The 15,758-nt window shown below is 41.0% G+C and overlaps 1 protein-coding gene across 11 annotated transcripts in view; it reads left to right on the top strand.

The window, feature by feature from the left end:
* Positions 1–15,058, top strand: part of LOC132885089 (R3H domain-containing protein 2) — a 236,185-nt gene extending 221,127 nt beyond the window's left edge. For 6 of the 11 annotated variants that reach the window (XM_060919392.1, XM_060919398.1, XM_060919400.1 and 3 more), the window contains 4 exons: positions 1,040–1,184; positions 5,465–5,565; positions 6,431–6,539; positions 13,923–15,058. In XM_060919392.1, the coding sequence (XP_060775375.1) occupies positions 1,040–1,184; positions 5,465–5,565; positions 6,431–6,539; positions 13,923–14,281 (714 nt within the window). In that variant the 3' untranslated portion in view covers positions 14,282–15,058. The remainder of the gene's footprint in view (positions 1–1,039; positions 1,185–5,464; positions 5,566–6,430; positions 6,540–13,922) is intronic. The other 5 variants (XM_060919396.1, XM_060919402.1, XM_060919403.1 and 2 more) reach the window with 3 other exon arrangements.
* Positions 15,059–15,758: the final 700 nt, after the last annotated feature.

Consider the following 15,758-nt stretch of genomic DNA (forward strand, 5'->3'; position numbering starts at 1 on the left):
GATGGAAATAACACTCAAGTCACTTAAGTCATCGTGTGTCAAGTCAAGTCAAGTCCCGAGTCTTAAACTTCCAAGTCCGAGTCGTCTCAAGTATTTTCATGTTTCGTCAAGTCAAGTCACAAGTCATGAAAACAGTGACTCGAGTCGACTTGAGTCCAAGTCTCAAGTCCCCACCTCTGGTATTCACGATAGAAAATATTCAGGAGTTAAGCGATGACAGGTTTGTAAACTTAGATGAGCGTCTGCATGCACAATTTTCACACCATGGCCGGCAAGCGTTTGATGTGCCTACTTGTATTGTCCCTTAACTAATCAACAGTACATTTGGCCAAAATGTGCTAGGGGCTATACCACACTGAAAGCTCACTTGCTTTTATTTCAATTTATCCGCTGCTGGCTAGTTTATGTTTAAATGGCTCACTATCTGATACTTAATAAAAGTGACAAAAAATGTTGATACAATACACAAAGTGAATGCTCAGCACCTACAAACAGTATCTGAACACGAAAAAAGTAGATACAAAACTAAAAATAACGGAGAAATGGCAAAGGCTGAATAACAATAGACACAATGCTCAGTGCTACACTGATTATTCTAATCACGATCCATTTATTTGGCTCAAGATGGCAATTTTGCAACCGAATTGATGAAAAATGGTTTTCATACATCAAAAAGAACACACAATAATATGATTAGTATGTACATAATGGAAGACTAATGGGGAAAAGATGAAACACATGATGGTAAGGGGTCAGTACAGAAAGGAAGACGGCTTTGATTTAACTACAGTAGAAGTAAACGAACGTAAATTTGAGAGCAAATCCATTATCACAATCTTTGCAATTTTCTTTGTGTTTGTGTGGCATGAACCATGGGAGATGAAAATGATCATTTTCTATAGCAGGCTTTAATGCAAAATCATTTTTCAGGGAATCTGACTGTCCTAATACAGATTAATTTGTGAGACCTATATTTGTGATGATGTTCCTTGTTAGAGATCTCTCTCGCACTCTCTTTCTCCCCCCCCCGTTGGTGTAGGTCAGCACTCAGCTGAGTAGTCCACTGGCATCTCCTACTCAGTCACCCACTCCCACTCCATCGAGTAGTGGAAACAATGTGTGTCCTGGCCTCGGACCACTGCCTCTCATTTCCCAGTTCCCACGGCCTGGCGGACCTACACAAGGTAACGCTAATACCACTATGTATTCATTATGCATTGTCATTTTTGCACCACACTGTGATACATTTTCAGGACAGAGGTAAAAATAAGGTGCTATAATTTTGCATTAATTTGTTCTGTTATGTTGCCAGTGTCTGATAAAACATTATTTGATGCAAGTAATTATCTTAGAAGATAAATATGTACAAAAGGGAAGTTGCAGTCTAATTCCCAGCAAACAATGTAATGCAGGGCTTGATATTAACTTTTTAATCCGCTTGTCCAGTCGGACAAGCAGCAAGGTTTATCATTTGTCCTGACCATAACCTTGTTATTACTATGTATTTATGAGGTCAGTGAAAGGAAAGTTGTTAACAAAGTTTATCAAAAAGCAGGTCTAGTTATGATGATCATTTTATGTTTTACTGATTTTATAATTTTTCAATAAAACCCAAACTTCAACTGTAACAATAAACAAAAACTATCCAATGCCCCATTATGGTGCACGTGTTATAACCCATTACCTGATGTGCAGTTTTAAGAGTTTGACTCACCCAAATTCAAAGTTTCTGGAGGAAATAAAGTTAAATCTTGTTTAATCCAGTAAAACTTGAAGTACAAATTAATTTAAAGAAATGAAACCATACAAAGGAAAAATACTATGAACGTCAGAATGAAATGAAGATTTACCACAGATATTTATTTTATTGAGGTATTTGATTGCCATTTCTCCAGTTTCAATGAATTCAAAGTCTAATAATCTATAAATGGATATTACGACATGGTTATTTTTACGCACGTGTCTGCTGCACTTGGCTTCCCTGGAATTTTGTAAACATTAATACGGCCAGATCGAGTTGACTGAACTACTTTTGTTGGAACTTTATTGATTAATTACTATAAACATGATGATTTTCAACAAATATCCAACTTGTCTCGTCAGACAGGCAGGTGCAGATTTGACTTGCCCAGACCAAATGTTTGGTTGTCCCGGACAGTCGGACTACCATTTATGTTGAGCCCTGTAATGCAGGTTTATCTACAAACTGATAGTTCATTATTTGGAAACTACAAATATCCCATTCAGGGTGCCCGCTTAAATTGTGTTGTGACTCATTTTCTCTTTCTGCCAGTAACTGATAATTCCAAAAGATTGATCATGTTTGCGGTATTAGCACCAGCGTGTGATTCTCCTATTGAGCTATGTCAGCGTGTCGCCAGTGTTTGATAAACCACTTTTTGCTCATCACTGTTGTAGTCAATTGGAAAACTGTTGTGTTTCTTGAAGAGGAGACACATGTGACAATTTGTTTTTCCAGCAGTCACCATTTGAAAACTAAAACCCTTGCATACAGAGATTTCTCTGGATTCTCTGAATTGTTGCGTGATGTTATATACAGTAGATGATGTGATCCTTAAATTCTTCGCAGTTTTACATTGAGGAACTTTACTAGTTTATCTCAACCAATTAGTATATTGTGGAAAAGTTAATTTTGGCTGGCCAGTCAAGCATAGTAATATCCTGGTCAACAAACCATTTGGTAGTAGTTTTGGCACTGTCAGCAGGCGATAAGTCCTGCTGGAAAAGGAATTCAGAATCTCTATAAAGCTTGTCAGTAGATGGAAGCATGAAGTGCTTTAAAATCTCCTGGTAGACTACTGCATTGACTTTGGACTTGATAAAACACAGTGGACCAACACCAGCAGATGACACGGCACCCCAAATTATCACAGACTGTGGAAACTTCACACTGGACTTCAAACATCTTGGATTCTGTGCCTCTCTACTCCTCCTCCAGACTCTAGGACCTTAATTTCCAAATGAAATGCAAAATTTACTTTCATCTGAAAAGAGGACTTTGGACCACAGAACAACAGTCCAGTTCTTTCTCTCCTTAGCCCAGGTAAGACACTTCTGATATTGTCTCTGGTTCAGGAGTGGCTTGATATTAGGAATGCCACAGTTGTAACCCCTTTCCTGAAGACGGCTGTGTGTGATGGCTCCTGATGCACTGACACCAGCCTCAGTCCAGCAGGGATGTGATTTTTCCGCGAATTCGCGGAATTCCGCTTTTTTCACCTCAAAATTTGAAAAAAAATTTTTTCCAATTTTTCGCTCAAAAATCCTCATTCATATCCTATTCGTTCCGACTTTCAGTAATTCCGTCATTGAGATGAAACGAGGTACGTGATTGGCCCATCGCTCTGTAACAACCAATGAACGCGCTTGTTAGATAGCTGTACGCAAGCTTGCTTCAAACAAAGAGTTGAAAGATGGCAGCCTCCGTGATTGAGCGTAAAGATGCAAATCGAGTTAAAGAAATCGACAGAATAGTGAAAAACAAGTTCCGCTGGGAATGGTTGGAGAAAGAGGTTGCTACAGACGTTGGACGTAAGACTGAGACATTTGTTCAGCGATTTCGTTCTTTGGGGAGAGGGCAGAGGTCTCTGGCTGTCAAGTTTGGGGATGCTGGGACCTCCCCTGCCCGAGCTACGAGCGTGCAAAGTCGGGCTGGAGCCCGGGATAGAAACGAAACCTAAGTGAGTGAACACAGTAGTTTTGAATGTCCTTAAGTGAGTGAACACTGGGGTTCTGAATGTCCTTAAGTGAGTGAACACTGGGGTTCTGAATGTCCTTAAGTGAGTGAACACTGTGGAGTTATGATTATCCTTTCGTGAGTGAACACTATAGAGTTATGTATATGAAGTTGACATTGCTAGAGTAGAAACTGCAGAAAAAAGTGACTGATATGCTGGAACTGGACATGGATGCTAGCATCTTTTTTCTTTGAGAGTTCCTGAAGACTTGTGGATGAATTCTTATGTTGCATCATGTTTGTTTGAAAAGGCACATTTAGGTATGCTCAACTTCTACAGTAATTGAAAGTATAAATTTTGTTTTTCCTTATACAATTTTCTATTTATTCTAATGCGGATTTAATTTAGAATGACATTTTTATGTTTCATGTTTTGGCTTTTTGTCAGTTAAGAATCATTGAATTTACTATAGGGGCTCAGAGTTGCATATTGACCATTAAATTGGCTTGAATTTGTTAATCATGACAAGTTTTTTCTTGTGTGTTTGCTTGCCATTTTAGTACAATTTTTAAGTCAGAAAACCCCAGAACCCAGGAGCTTTGGGGGGCTTCACCCCCCTTATCCCCCCACCAGGGCGCTGCCCTGGACCAGCTGGGGGCCTGCGGCCCCCAGACCCCCGGCTAAAATTTTCAGATTATTTCACCAGCCCCAAATCACATCCCTGGTCCAGTCCTTGTGAAGCTCTCCCAAGTTCTTGAATCGACTTTTCTTGACAATCCTCTCAAGACTGCGGTCATCCCTGTTGCTTGTGTACCTTTTCCAGCCAGCCTCTTCAGCAATGACCTCCTGTGGCTCACCCTCCTTGTGGAGGGTGTCGATGATCATCTTTTGGACAACTGTCAAGTCAGCAATCTTCCCCATGATTGTGGTTGTGTGTAGTGAACTAGACTGAGAGATGCATGGAATTTATACTGTTTTACTCAAACTCGAAATGAGAGACTCCTAATATTTTGAGATTTTTTTTTAAAATTGATTTTTCTACTGTAAGCCATAATTATCAAAATTAAAATAGAAAAATGTTTGAAATGTTTTAGTTTCGATGTAATGAGTCTAGAATAAATTTAATTTTCATTTTCTTAAATAACTGATGGAAAATATTGAACTTTTTCACGATATTCTAATTGCATTTGTATGTGTGGTGGCCTGAGAAAACTTTACATGGTAAAATGTTAACGATTCTGGTTCCAAATTGAATTTATTAGGTTTATTCCCATTTCTCGATGGCATGTAGTTATTTTATAACTTGAAAGTTTGATTTCCTCACACAGTGAATCTCATTCAAATGAAGTTTTAAGCATCTTTAGGAAAACTACCCATCATGCTTTTACCACCATGTTTGTTAAACTGGCTCTTGAACCAACATCGTCTCTGAAGGAAGATAACCAAGGCAAGATTAAAAAGAACATTTCCATGTAGTTTTAATGAAAAATATTTATGGGTTCTTAAAGTTGTTGTGTCAGCCAGAGTGATATCAGATGGGTTTTTCCAGACTACCATGCATAGAGGCATGCACAGAATGATGTGTGAGAAACCAGTTGTGTCACTGTCACCCTTCTTGCCAGCAGATCAGTGCGACCTGATTTAAGCTCTGCACAAACAAACACATGATATCTAGTTCCCCCACTGATCTACTGATAGTGTGACCTGAGTGTTGCCTTTGGTCCTGCTCCAGTACCCTTAAACAATTTGCCATGTGTATGATACAGGAGATGGGCGATATTCGTTACTGGGGCAGCCTCTGCAGTACAGCTTGTGTCCTCCAACCATCATGCACAACCATAGTCAATCTTCCTACAGCTCCCACCAGGTGAGCATGCATGCATGTACACCATTTAGTTTATCCTATTTACACTCTCTAGCAACTTATTTGTTGTCTCTCAGGTGGGGTTTATATTAGACCGTATCAGCGGATCATCAGATTAACGTTTTTAAAACGATTAGTGTGCACACAGCAACGCCAATACACGATTCGCGTGCACACAGCAACGCCAATACACGGATACGCTCGGCTCCGCAGGCATCCTGCGCTCCAAATCACTCCGCCCTGAACAGCGAGTGCCCTCTGGAGGGTGCGCACTCCGGCCCTGCGCAGCTCACAGAGCGCGAGTGAAGTGCACGAGCAGTGATTCGGGACTGAGCCGCTGTGTGTGTGATCTCGGTGCATATCGGGCATGCGCGTCACTTACCACTTGCAAGTGGAAGGATAGCAAGCCTAAAGACAATCATAACTACACAATGGGCAGTATTTGCATCAGTATTTGCAGTATTTTCATACTTTTATACTCTTTAATGAAAGGTGATACAAGGCGGAAGTCCGCGCCGTTTTTCAGCAGTCGCGTCACATGACCAACGTCAGCGAATCAGGAAGGTGGATGTCACAGTGACGTTGTCCAATGACAACACCAGCTAGAGCTCAGCACAGCGTATCCGCGTATTCTCAATGTTTACACAGCACCGGACCAGACACAATCTGGATTGAATACGTGGACCCTGGCGGATTCCCGTTTCCCGGCGTTTCCAGGCGTTTTAATGTAAACGGACAGTGCATCCGCGAAGAAAACGAGACAGATACGGTCTAATGTAAACTTGGCCTCATACTCTCTGTTTCATGACTGGTCTTTCCTGTTTGAGAGCCATGTGAAATCACTGAATTTGTGTGTGTCTGTTCACAGAGCTCAGGAGTGATAAAGCATGGAGCCCGAGGAAAGAAACAGACACTAAAATCTGCCTCTACAGATCTAGGCACTACTGACGTGGGTATGGCCCACACACAAAGTAAATGTGAATCTACTTCACTGCTAAACCTACAGACTGGGCAGTATGGCCAAAATATCAGATGATAATGTTTTTCATATATTTAATGATATTTTGTTTTAGTCTGTGGAAATGACATCGGTCATTAGTCATAACTGAAATCTGTGCTGAAGGTCAGGATCTACTCTATCTGCAGTAGCCTGCAGTGTAGTTTGCAGCCATAGCATTTGTCTGCCAATCAGTGAATACATTTTGTCTATATTTTAGAGCCAGAGTGGTTGATTTTATGTTGTTACATGATGACACACACGCACAGTGGTGCTTGAAAATTTGTGAACTCTTGAGAATTTTCTATATTTCTGCATAAATAGGACCTAAAACAACATCAGATTTTCACACAAGTCCTAAAAGTAGATAAAGAGAACCCAGTTAAACAAATGAGACAAAAATATTATACTTGGTCATTTATTTATTGAGGAAAATGATCCAATTTTACATATCTGTGAGTGGCAAAAGTATGCGAACCTCTAGGATTTGCAGTTAATTTGAAGGTGAAATTAGAGTCAGGTGTTTTCAATCAATGGGATGACAATCAGGTGTGAGTGGACACCCGGTTTTATTTAAAGAACAGGGATCTATCAAAGTCTGATCTTCACAACACATGTTTGTGGAAGTGCATCATGGCAGGAACAAAGGAGATTTCTGAGGACCTCAGAAAAAGCGTTGTTGATGCTCATCAGGCTGGAAAAGGTTACAAAACCATCTCTAAAGAGTTTGGACTCCACCAATCCACAGTCAGACAGATTGTGTACAAATGGAGGAAATTCAAGACCATTGTTACCCTCCCCAGGAGTGGTCAACCAACAAAGATCACTCCAAGAGCAAGGCGTGTAATAGCCGGTGAGGTCACAAAGGACCCCAGGGTAACTTCTAAGCAACTGAAGGCTTCTCTCACATTGGTTAATGTTCATGAGTCCACCATCAGGAGAACATTGAACAACAATGGTGTGCATGGCAGGGTTGCAAGGAGAAAGCCACTGCTCTCCAAAAAGAACATTGCTACTCGTCTGCAGTTTGCTAAAGATCATGTGGACAAGCCAGAAGGCTATTGGAAAAATGTTTTGTGGATGGATGAGACCAAAATAGAACTTTTTGGTTGAAATGAGAAGCGTTATGTTTGAAGAAAGGAAAACATTTTATTCCAGCATAAGAACCTTAACGTTGTCCGATGCTGTAGTATGCTCTGGCCCCATCCCAATGTGGTGTGACGCTGTAGCTTACAGCAGGTTATGGTCGCTGAACTGCTGGTTGTCCAGGTGGTGCTCTGAAAACAGTGTGGGCTTTATAGATAATTGGGCTAATTTTGAGGGCACTGCTGGCCTGTTAGGGCGGGACGGTATCCATCCCACTCGGGCAGGTGCTGCTCTCATTTCTTGCAACATAGGTCATAGTCTCAGAACAGGCCTAGTTAATTTCTGACAATCCAGAGCCAAGGCCAGGGAGCAGACAAACAGGCTAAACCGACTGTCTGCTAGCTGCACAGAGTCATCACTCAGGGTTCACTACATCGAGACTGTGTCTGTTCCCCGAGCTCAACAAAAAGGTAGAAATATTCAGAGTTTGTTCCAGTAACCTAATCAATATAAAATTAGATCAAACTGACTGTACAGCTGCTGCCAGCACCTTTGATCTAAAGGTAGGGCTGTTAAATATTAGATCTCTTACATCTAAAGCGCTAATGGTTAATGAACTCATTACTGATCAGGAGTTTAATGTACTTTGTTTAACTGAAACATGGATTAAGCCAAATGAATATATAGCATTAAATGAAGCGAGTCCTCCTGGATAGAGTTATATACACCAGCCTCGTCTAACTGGCAGAGGAGGAGGCGTCGTGGTTATTTATTAGAGCTGTGGTCAAAAAATCGATCCACGATTCGATATCGATTCACGCGAAAAAAACACGATATCGATCCAACAACATGTGAATCGATTTCTTCCAGGTGCCTATAACACTATTTTCTCGAACGCGCAAGGGACTATTTTCTCTAACGCGCAAGGAGCACTATAAAAGCGGGTGCCGGTAAAACAAAACTTATAAAGAAAACAAGAAGATGGACGAAGCTGCCCGGTTAAAAACACCGCCGGGGATGAAGTCGGATGTGTGGAAACACTTCGGCTTCAAACGGTATGAGGACAGAGACGAACTGGACAAAACGAATGCAGTTTGCAAGTTGTGCCAAATAGAAGTAAAATATCTGGGCAATACCACCAATCTAAAGAAACCATTTATCCAGGCACCACCCCGAGACAGCTAGTGCTAAACCTGACGCGAAGCAGGCGGCACTTGAAAATGCATTTGGTGTGAAATTTCCCCCACAGTCTAAGCGTGCTATGAGCCTTACAGAGGGAGTCGGGATCTTTATTTGTAAAGACCTCCGCCCCTACAGCGTAGTCGAAAATGCTGGGTTTAGGCTACTAGTAAAGAGGTTAGAGCCACGCTACGTCTTGCCCAGCCGAAAACATCTAAGCGAGACAGTAATTTCTTGACTGATGAGCTATTTTTTTTTGTGTTCAGAAACCCAGACCTGGGTATGTTATTTAACTAGAAGAGGGCCACCAAATGTCATAGTTTGTTACACTCTGAGACTTATCAGTCAAACATAATTTCTTGACTGATGAGCTATTTTTTTTGTGGTCAGAAACCCAGACCTGGGTATGTTATTTAACTAAAAGAGGGCCACCAAATGTCATAATTTTGATTTAGACTTCAAATAAAACCTGGATATGTTTCATTCCAAAATAAATAAGCTTTCTTTCAAACTTGAACTCTTGTCTCTCTGTGTGTCCCTCTTACACATACACAGATACAAGCACAAACAGACATGGAGCTGTTTGTCAATAGGGTCAGTTTTTATTTAAAAGTTTTAAAGTGACAATACAGCAATATGTACATGAATCGAAATCGGATCGAATCGTGGATCGAATCGGATCGTGACCTAATGAATCGAAATCGAATCGATCCAGGAAATCCGGATCGATTCCCAGCCCTATTATTTATAATGACTATCTAGGTGTAACACAAAAACCTGGTAATAATGTAATACATTTGAAGTTCTTCATACTCATATAATGTATGTAGCCTCGAAAAATAAGTCTACGCAGTTAATTCCATTGCTTATTATTTACAGGCCCCCGGGGCCATATTCTGAGTTTCTTTCTGAATGTGCAGATTTTATCTCAGATCTGGTTATTTCCTTAGACAAAGCTTTAGTTGTCAGAGATTTTAATATTCACTTCGATAACCCAGAAGACCCTTTGAAAACAGCGTTTGTGTCCGTTTTAGAGTCAGTAGGGATTAATCAGAATGTCATAAAGCCGACCCATAATTGTGGTCACACCCTCGATCTAATACTAACATATGGGTTAAACATAGAAAATGTAGTCATACTTCCACAGTCTGAAGTTATCTCAGATCATTATCTCATCTCATTCAAAATATGTCTGAGTAATAATATATGCACCTCATCATGCTACTATATTAAACTTACATTCACGTCAACTACTGCACAGAGCTTTATAAATGATCTCCCAGAGTTATCAACTTTGATTGGGTCACTGTCAGCCCCTGCAGAACTTGATCAGGCAACTGAATGCTTAGAGTCAACATTTCGCCATACCTTAGATAATGTAGCTCCTCTTAAAAGGAAAATGGTCAGAGACAAAAAATTAGCACCCTGGTATGATGATGACACCCGCACATTAAAACAGACCACTCGAAAATTGGAACGTAAATGGCGTCAAACAAAATTGGTAGTGCTCAAATTAGCGTGGAAGGAGAGCTTCCTGAAATATAGAAAAGCTCTTAGTGCTGCTAGATCAACATATCTCTCCTCCCTAATAGAAGATGATAAAAATGATCCTAGATTCCTATTTAATACTGTAGCAAAATTAACCAGGAATAAGTCCACTATAGACACATGCACACCTGTAGTATGTAGTAGCATCAATTTCATGAATTTTTTTAATGACAAAATTGACAATATCCGACAAAAAATTCAAACTACTAATTTAAGGTCAGACACTGTAAGTGACCCTGTAGTTAACAATATAACTGTATCAGATCAGCAATTAGAATGTTTTACTCCCCTAAAAGAAACTGAATTACTTTCATTAATCTTGGCATCAAAAGCCTCAACTTGTGTACTACGGTAGATCCCTTACCTACACGTCTATTCAAACGGATTATACCTGAAGTAATTGAACCGCTTCTAAAAATAATAAATTCTTCTCTTAGGATCGGCTATGTACCCAAATCCTTTAAACTAGCAGTTATCAAACCCCTGATTAAAAAACCTGACCTTGATCCCTGTCAGCTGTCCAACTATCGGCCAATATCAAACCTCCCCTTTATCTCCAAGATCCTTGAAAAAGCTGTGGCACAGCAGTTATGCTCATATTTACATAGGAATAATATCCATGAAATGTATCAGTCAGGATTTAGACCTCATCATAGCACAGAGACAGCTCTGGTTAAAATAGTAAATGACCTACTGTTGGCGTCTGGTTAGGGCTGTGTCTCGCTGCTTGTGTTGCTTGACCTTAGTGCAGCATTTGATACCATTGATCATTCCATTCTCCTGGATAGACTAGAAAATGTTGTGGGAGTTAAGGGAACAGCCCTCTCCTGGCTCAGGTCTTATTTAACTGATCGCTATCAGTATGTTGATGTAAATTGTGATTTTTCTAGACATACTGAGGTAAAGTTTGGTGTTCCACAAGGTTCTGTCTTGGGTCCATTGCTTTTTTCTTTATACATGTTACATCTGGGTGATATTATTTGTAAACATTGTATTAGTTTCCACTGTTACGCTGATGACACACAGTTGTATGTTTCTGCAAAACCTGATGAGAGACACCAGCTTAATAGAATTGAGGAATGTGTAAAGGACATTAGACACTGGATGCTTATTAACTTCCTTCTGCTTAACTCTGACAAGACTAAAGTACTTGTACTAGGACCACATGCAGCTAGAAGTAATTTTTCTGATTACACAGTGACTCTGGATGGCCTTTCTGTTTCTTCACGTGCAGCAGTAAAAGACCTCGGGGTGATTATTGACCCCAGTCTTTCGTTCGAAACTCACATTGATAACATTACCCGGATAGCTTTCTATCATCTCAGAAATATTGCTAAGATAAGAAATTTAATGTTACTACATGATGCGGAAAAACTAGTTCATGCTTTCGTTACCTCCAGGTTGGATTATTGTAATGCCTTACTGTCTGGATGTTCCAATAAGTGCATAAACAAGCTCCAGTTAGTTCAAAATACAGCAGCAAGAGTCCTTACTAGAACTAGAAAATATGACCACATCACCCCTGTCTTATCCACACTGCATTGGCTCCCAATCAAATTTTGTATTGATTTGTAAAATACTACTATTGACCTTTAAAACACTGAATGGTCTCGCACCACAGTACCTGAGTGAACTTCTGGTCCTCTATGACCTGCCACGCCTACTTAGATCAAAAGGTGCAAGCTATCTGCTGGTACCTCATATAGTGAAGGCTACATCAGGGGCAGAGCCTTTTCTTACAAAGCCCCACAGTTATGGAACAGCCTTCCAAGTAGTGTTCGGGAATCAGACACAGTCGCAGCCTTTAAGTCTAGGCTGAAAACACATCTGTTTAGTCAAGCCTTTTGTTAATGGTGTTTATGAGGTAAAGATGTAGATCTGGAGGGTCCTGAGACATGTTGTCAGTCCCCACTCGCTTGCTCACTCGAGTTTGTTGACGGTGTAGTGGCCGCTGCTTTGTGTCCCGGGGCTCCCTCATGCCTGTGTTACCTTCTGGCTCTCCCCTTTTAGTTATGCTGTCATAGTTAGTTGCCGGAGTCCCTGCTTGTACTCAGTGCAATATGTATACTGTTCGTACTTATTCAGGTGACATTCGGCATACCTAACAACCTGTTTTCTCTTTCTCCCCCTCCCCCCCCCCCAAAAAAAAAAGAAAAAAAATTTGTCCCTCTGAGTTGCATGTCGGTTCTGGGATCGAGATGCTGACCTCTTCTGCTCCTCGGACCTGCCTGATCCATCCTGGTGCCCTGTGTCTGGTTGGAGTCTCATCGCATCGCTCCTGTGGAGGGCGGCCCCATGTGGACAGTTGGGGTTCGCGCCTGGAGGATGCTCTGGGACTCTTGCAATGGTGCTTTTCTGGCTGGGGACTGCAGTTGCCTTGCTGACTTTAGGACTGCAGTTGACTTGCTGACTTTGGGACTACGGTTGTCGTGAATGGTTTTGCGCTCGGGTTTCCGTCGGTGGGGGGGTTTATAGCATCAACGAAGCTGACTTTGTTAGGACTGTTAATGTTAGTCATGTTGTCTGTTGTTGCCCGGATGGGGATGGGTTCCCTTTTGAGTCTGGTTCCTTTCGAGGTTTCTTCCTCATGTTGTCTGAGGGAGTTTTTCCTTGCCACCATCGCCACAGGCTTGCTCATTGGGGATAGATTAGGGATAAAATTAGCTCATGTTTTAAGTTGTTCAAATTCTGTAAAGCTGCTTTGCGACAATGTTTATTGTTAAAAGCGCTATACAAATAAACTTGACTTTACTTATCCCATCTGTGAAACATGGTGGTGGTAGTAGTATCATGGTTTGGGCCTGTTTTGCTGCATCTGGGCCAGGACGGCTTGCCATCATTGATGGAACAATGAATTCTGAATTATACCAGCGAATTCTAAAGGAAAATGTCAGGACATCTGTCCATGAACTGAATCTCAAGAGAAGGTGGGTCATGCAGCAAGACAACGACCCTAAGCACACAAGTCGTTCTACCAAAGAATGGTTAAAGAAGAATAAAGTTCATGTTTTGGAATGGCCAAGTCAAAGTCCTGACCTTAATCCACTCGAAATGTTGTGGAAGGACCTGAAGTGAGCAGTTCATGTGAGGAAACCCACCAACATCCCAGAGTTGAAGCTGTTCTGTACGGAGGAATGGGCTAAAATTCCTCCAAGCCGGTGTGCAGGACTGATCAACAGTTACCGCAAACGTTTAGTTGCAGTTATTGCTGCACAAGGGGGCCACACCAGATACTGAAAGCAAAGGTTCACATACTTTTGCCACTCACAGATATGTAATATTGGATCATTTTCCTCAATAAATAAGTGACCAAGTATAATATTTTTGTCTCATTTGTTTAACTGGGTTCTCTTTGTCTACTTTTAGGACTTGTGTGAAAATCTGATGATGTTTTAGGTCATATTTATGCAGAAATATAGAACATTCTAAAGGGTTCACAAACTTTCAAGCACCACTCTGTGTGTGTGCACCTTCACTGGATTATCACTAGCAAGATGTTTTGCTTCTCGATGCATGCCTTCAATGTGTCAACCCATCTCTTTCTGTGCAGTGGTGAGTCGTGTGCTGGAGGTTACAGACCTGCCTGAGGGCATCTCTCGCCCAGAGGCCGAGAAGCTCTTCAACCAGCTCTCAATGTGTGGGGCCAAGATCCAGTGGCTGAAGGAGCCGCAGGCATCCCGGGGAACTGGCACTACCCCAGCACATGGAGCTGGAGGGGGCGGGGCAGTAGGAAAGGGTGACCCCCACGACCCAGCACACCTCTACACCGTGGTGGCAGTGTTCCCCAACACCATGGCTGCACAGAGCGCTTCCTTTAAGCTCAACAACAGTGGAGGGAGTCTGTTCAAACTGCGCGCTGCCAAAAAGAACTATGACCTGCGCGTACTAGAGAGAGCTAGCTCACAGTGAGGAAAGAGGGAGGGGGGAGAGAAGAGTGGGGTGGAAGATTGGAGAGAAAAGAGAGATCATACTGATTTTCTCAGTCTTTGTTTTTTGTATCATTACGCAAAGAGGACATAACACATGTAAGCATGTGCACCTCTGTTGTACCTCTGTATATATAATTCCTTATGTACACACAGAGGCGCACATACTTGCGCACGCACACAGCCATGCACTGGACAGAGGGTGTTGGACAGGCTCCTCCCCATCTTTTTCTGTCTCTCTTCATTTTTCATCCTGTCTCTCCTTCAGTCATCATAGGCCTCTCTCTCTCTTTTTCTTCCCCCCCTTGTCTGTTTTTTCTGCACTTTCAAGATGGCTTTCTCTCTCTCTCTCTCGCTTTCCGTTTGCCTTAATGCTGTTGTGGACTTCTGTATTGCGCTGTTCTTTCTCATATTTTCTCTCTCTCTCTCTCTCTCTCTCTTTTTCTCTCTCTCTCACAGATGAAATATTGAAATATTGTTCCTCTTTTGTTCGATATATTTATATAAGTGATGTAAGGATTATAAGAAATCTATATATTCAGTGACACCCCCCACCCCTCAGTGGATAAGTTAAAGTTCCTTTACAACCTGTTCCCATCCATGTCTTTCCTCCCTTTTCCTTATTTCCCCCACACTTCCTCATCCCTTCCTCCTTCATCTTTGTGTTTTGCATCTTTTTTTTTTGTGACAGCTGTGCAGAAAGTTATCTGAGGTATTTAAGTGCACAAAGATTGCAAATGTCTACTGTAAATTCCATTAATTCTGTTCTTTTTTGTTTGTTTTTAAAAATATAAAAGAAAACATAAGAAATGCCTTTATCTGTGTTTTTCAATGAGGAACTGAAGGAGTTTGTCACGTAAGAGCAGTAGAGATGCAAATGTATAATTTATAATGACTTGAGTCATAATATTCCTGATTATGCTATTTGAAATACTGAGAAATCAGTTATTTAAAAAAAAACTATTGAAAACCCTCTCAAGTGAAAGAATTATCATGAATAATCTCATGAGATTGGTCAGCAGATGCTCTGACAGTAATTCAAACCACAGGTTTATATAGATGCACTTGTTCTAATGCATGATTCCCCCCCCCCCCCCCCCCCCAAAAAAAAAAAAAAAAAAAACAGCTTATTCAAAGGAACATGTATGGCAGACACACCTCATAATCTAATAATAATAATACAACCCCAATTCCAAAAAGGTTGGGACACTGTGTAAACTGTAAGTAAAAACAGAATGCGATAATTAGCAAATCATGGAAATGCTATATTTCATTGAAAATAGTACAGAGACAACTTTATCAAATGTTGAAACAGAAATTTAATTCTTTTTTTGAAATATATGCTCGTTTTGAATTTGATGACAGCAACACATTAAAAAAAAAAAAAAAAAAAAGTTGTGACGGGGCATGTGACCCACTGTGTTGCATCACCTCTACTTTCAACAACACTGTTTAGCAGT

This window comes from Neoarius graeffei, chromosome 4 (assembly GCF_027579695.1).
Source record: "Neoarius graeffei isolate fNeoGra1 chromosome 4, fNeoGra1.pri, whole genome shotgun sequence".
NCBI classification, from domain to species: Eukaryota; Metazoa; Chordata; class Actinopteri; order Siluriformes; family Ariidae; genus Neoarius; species Neoarius graeffei.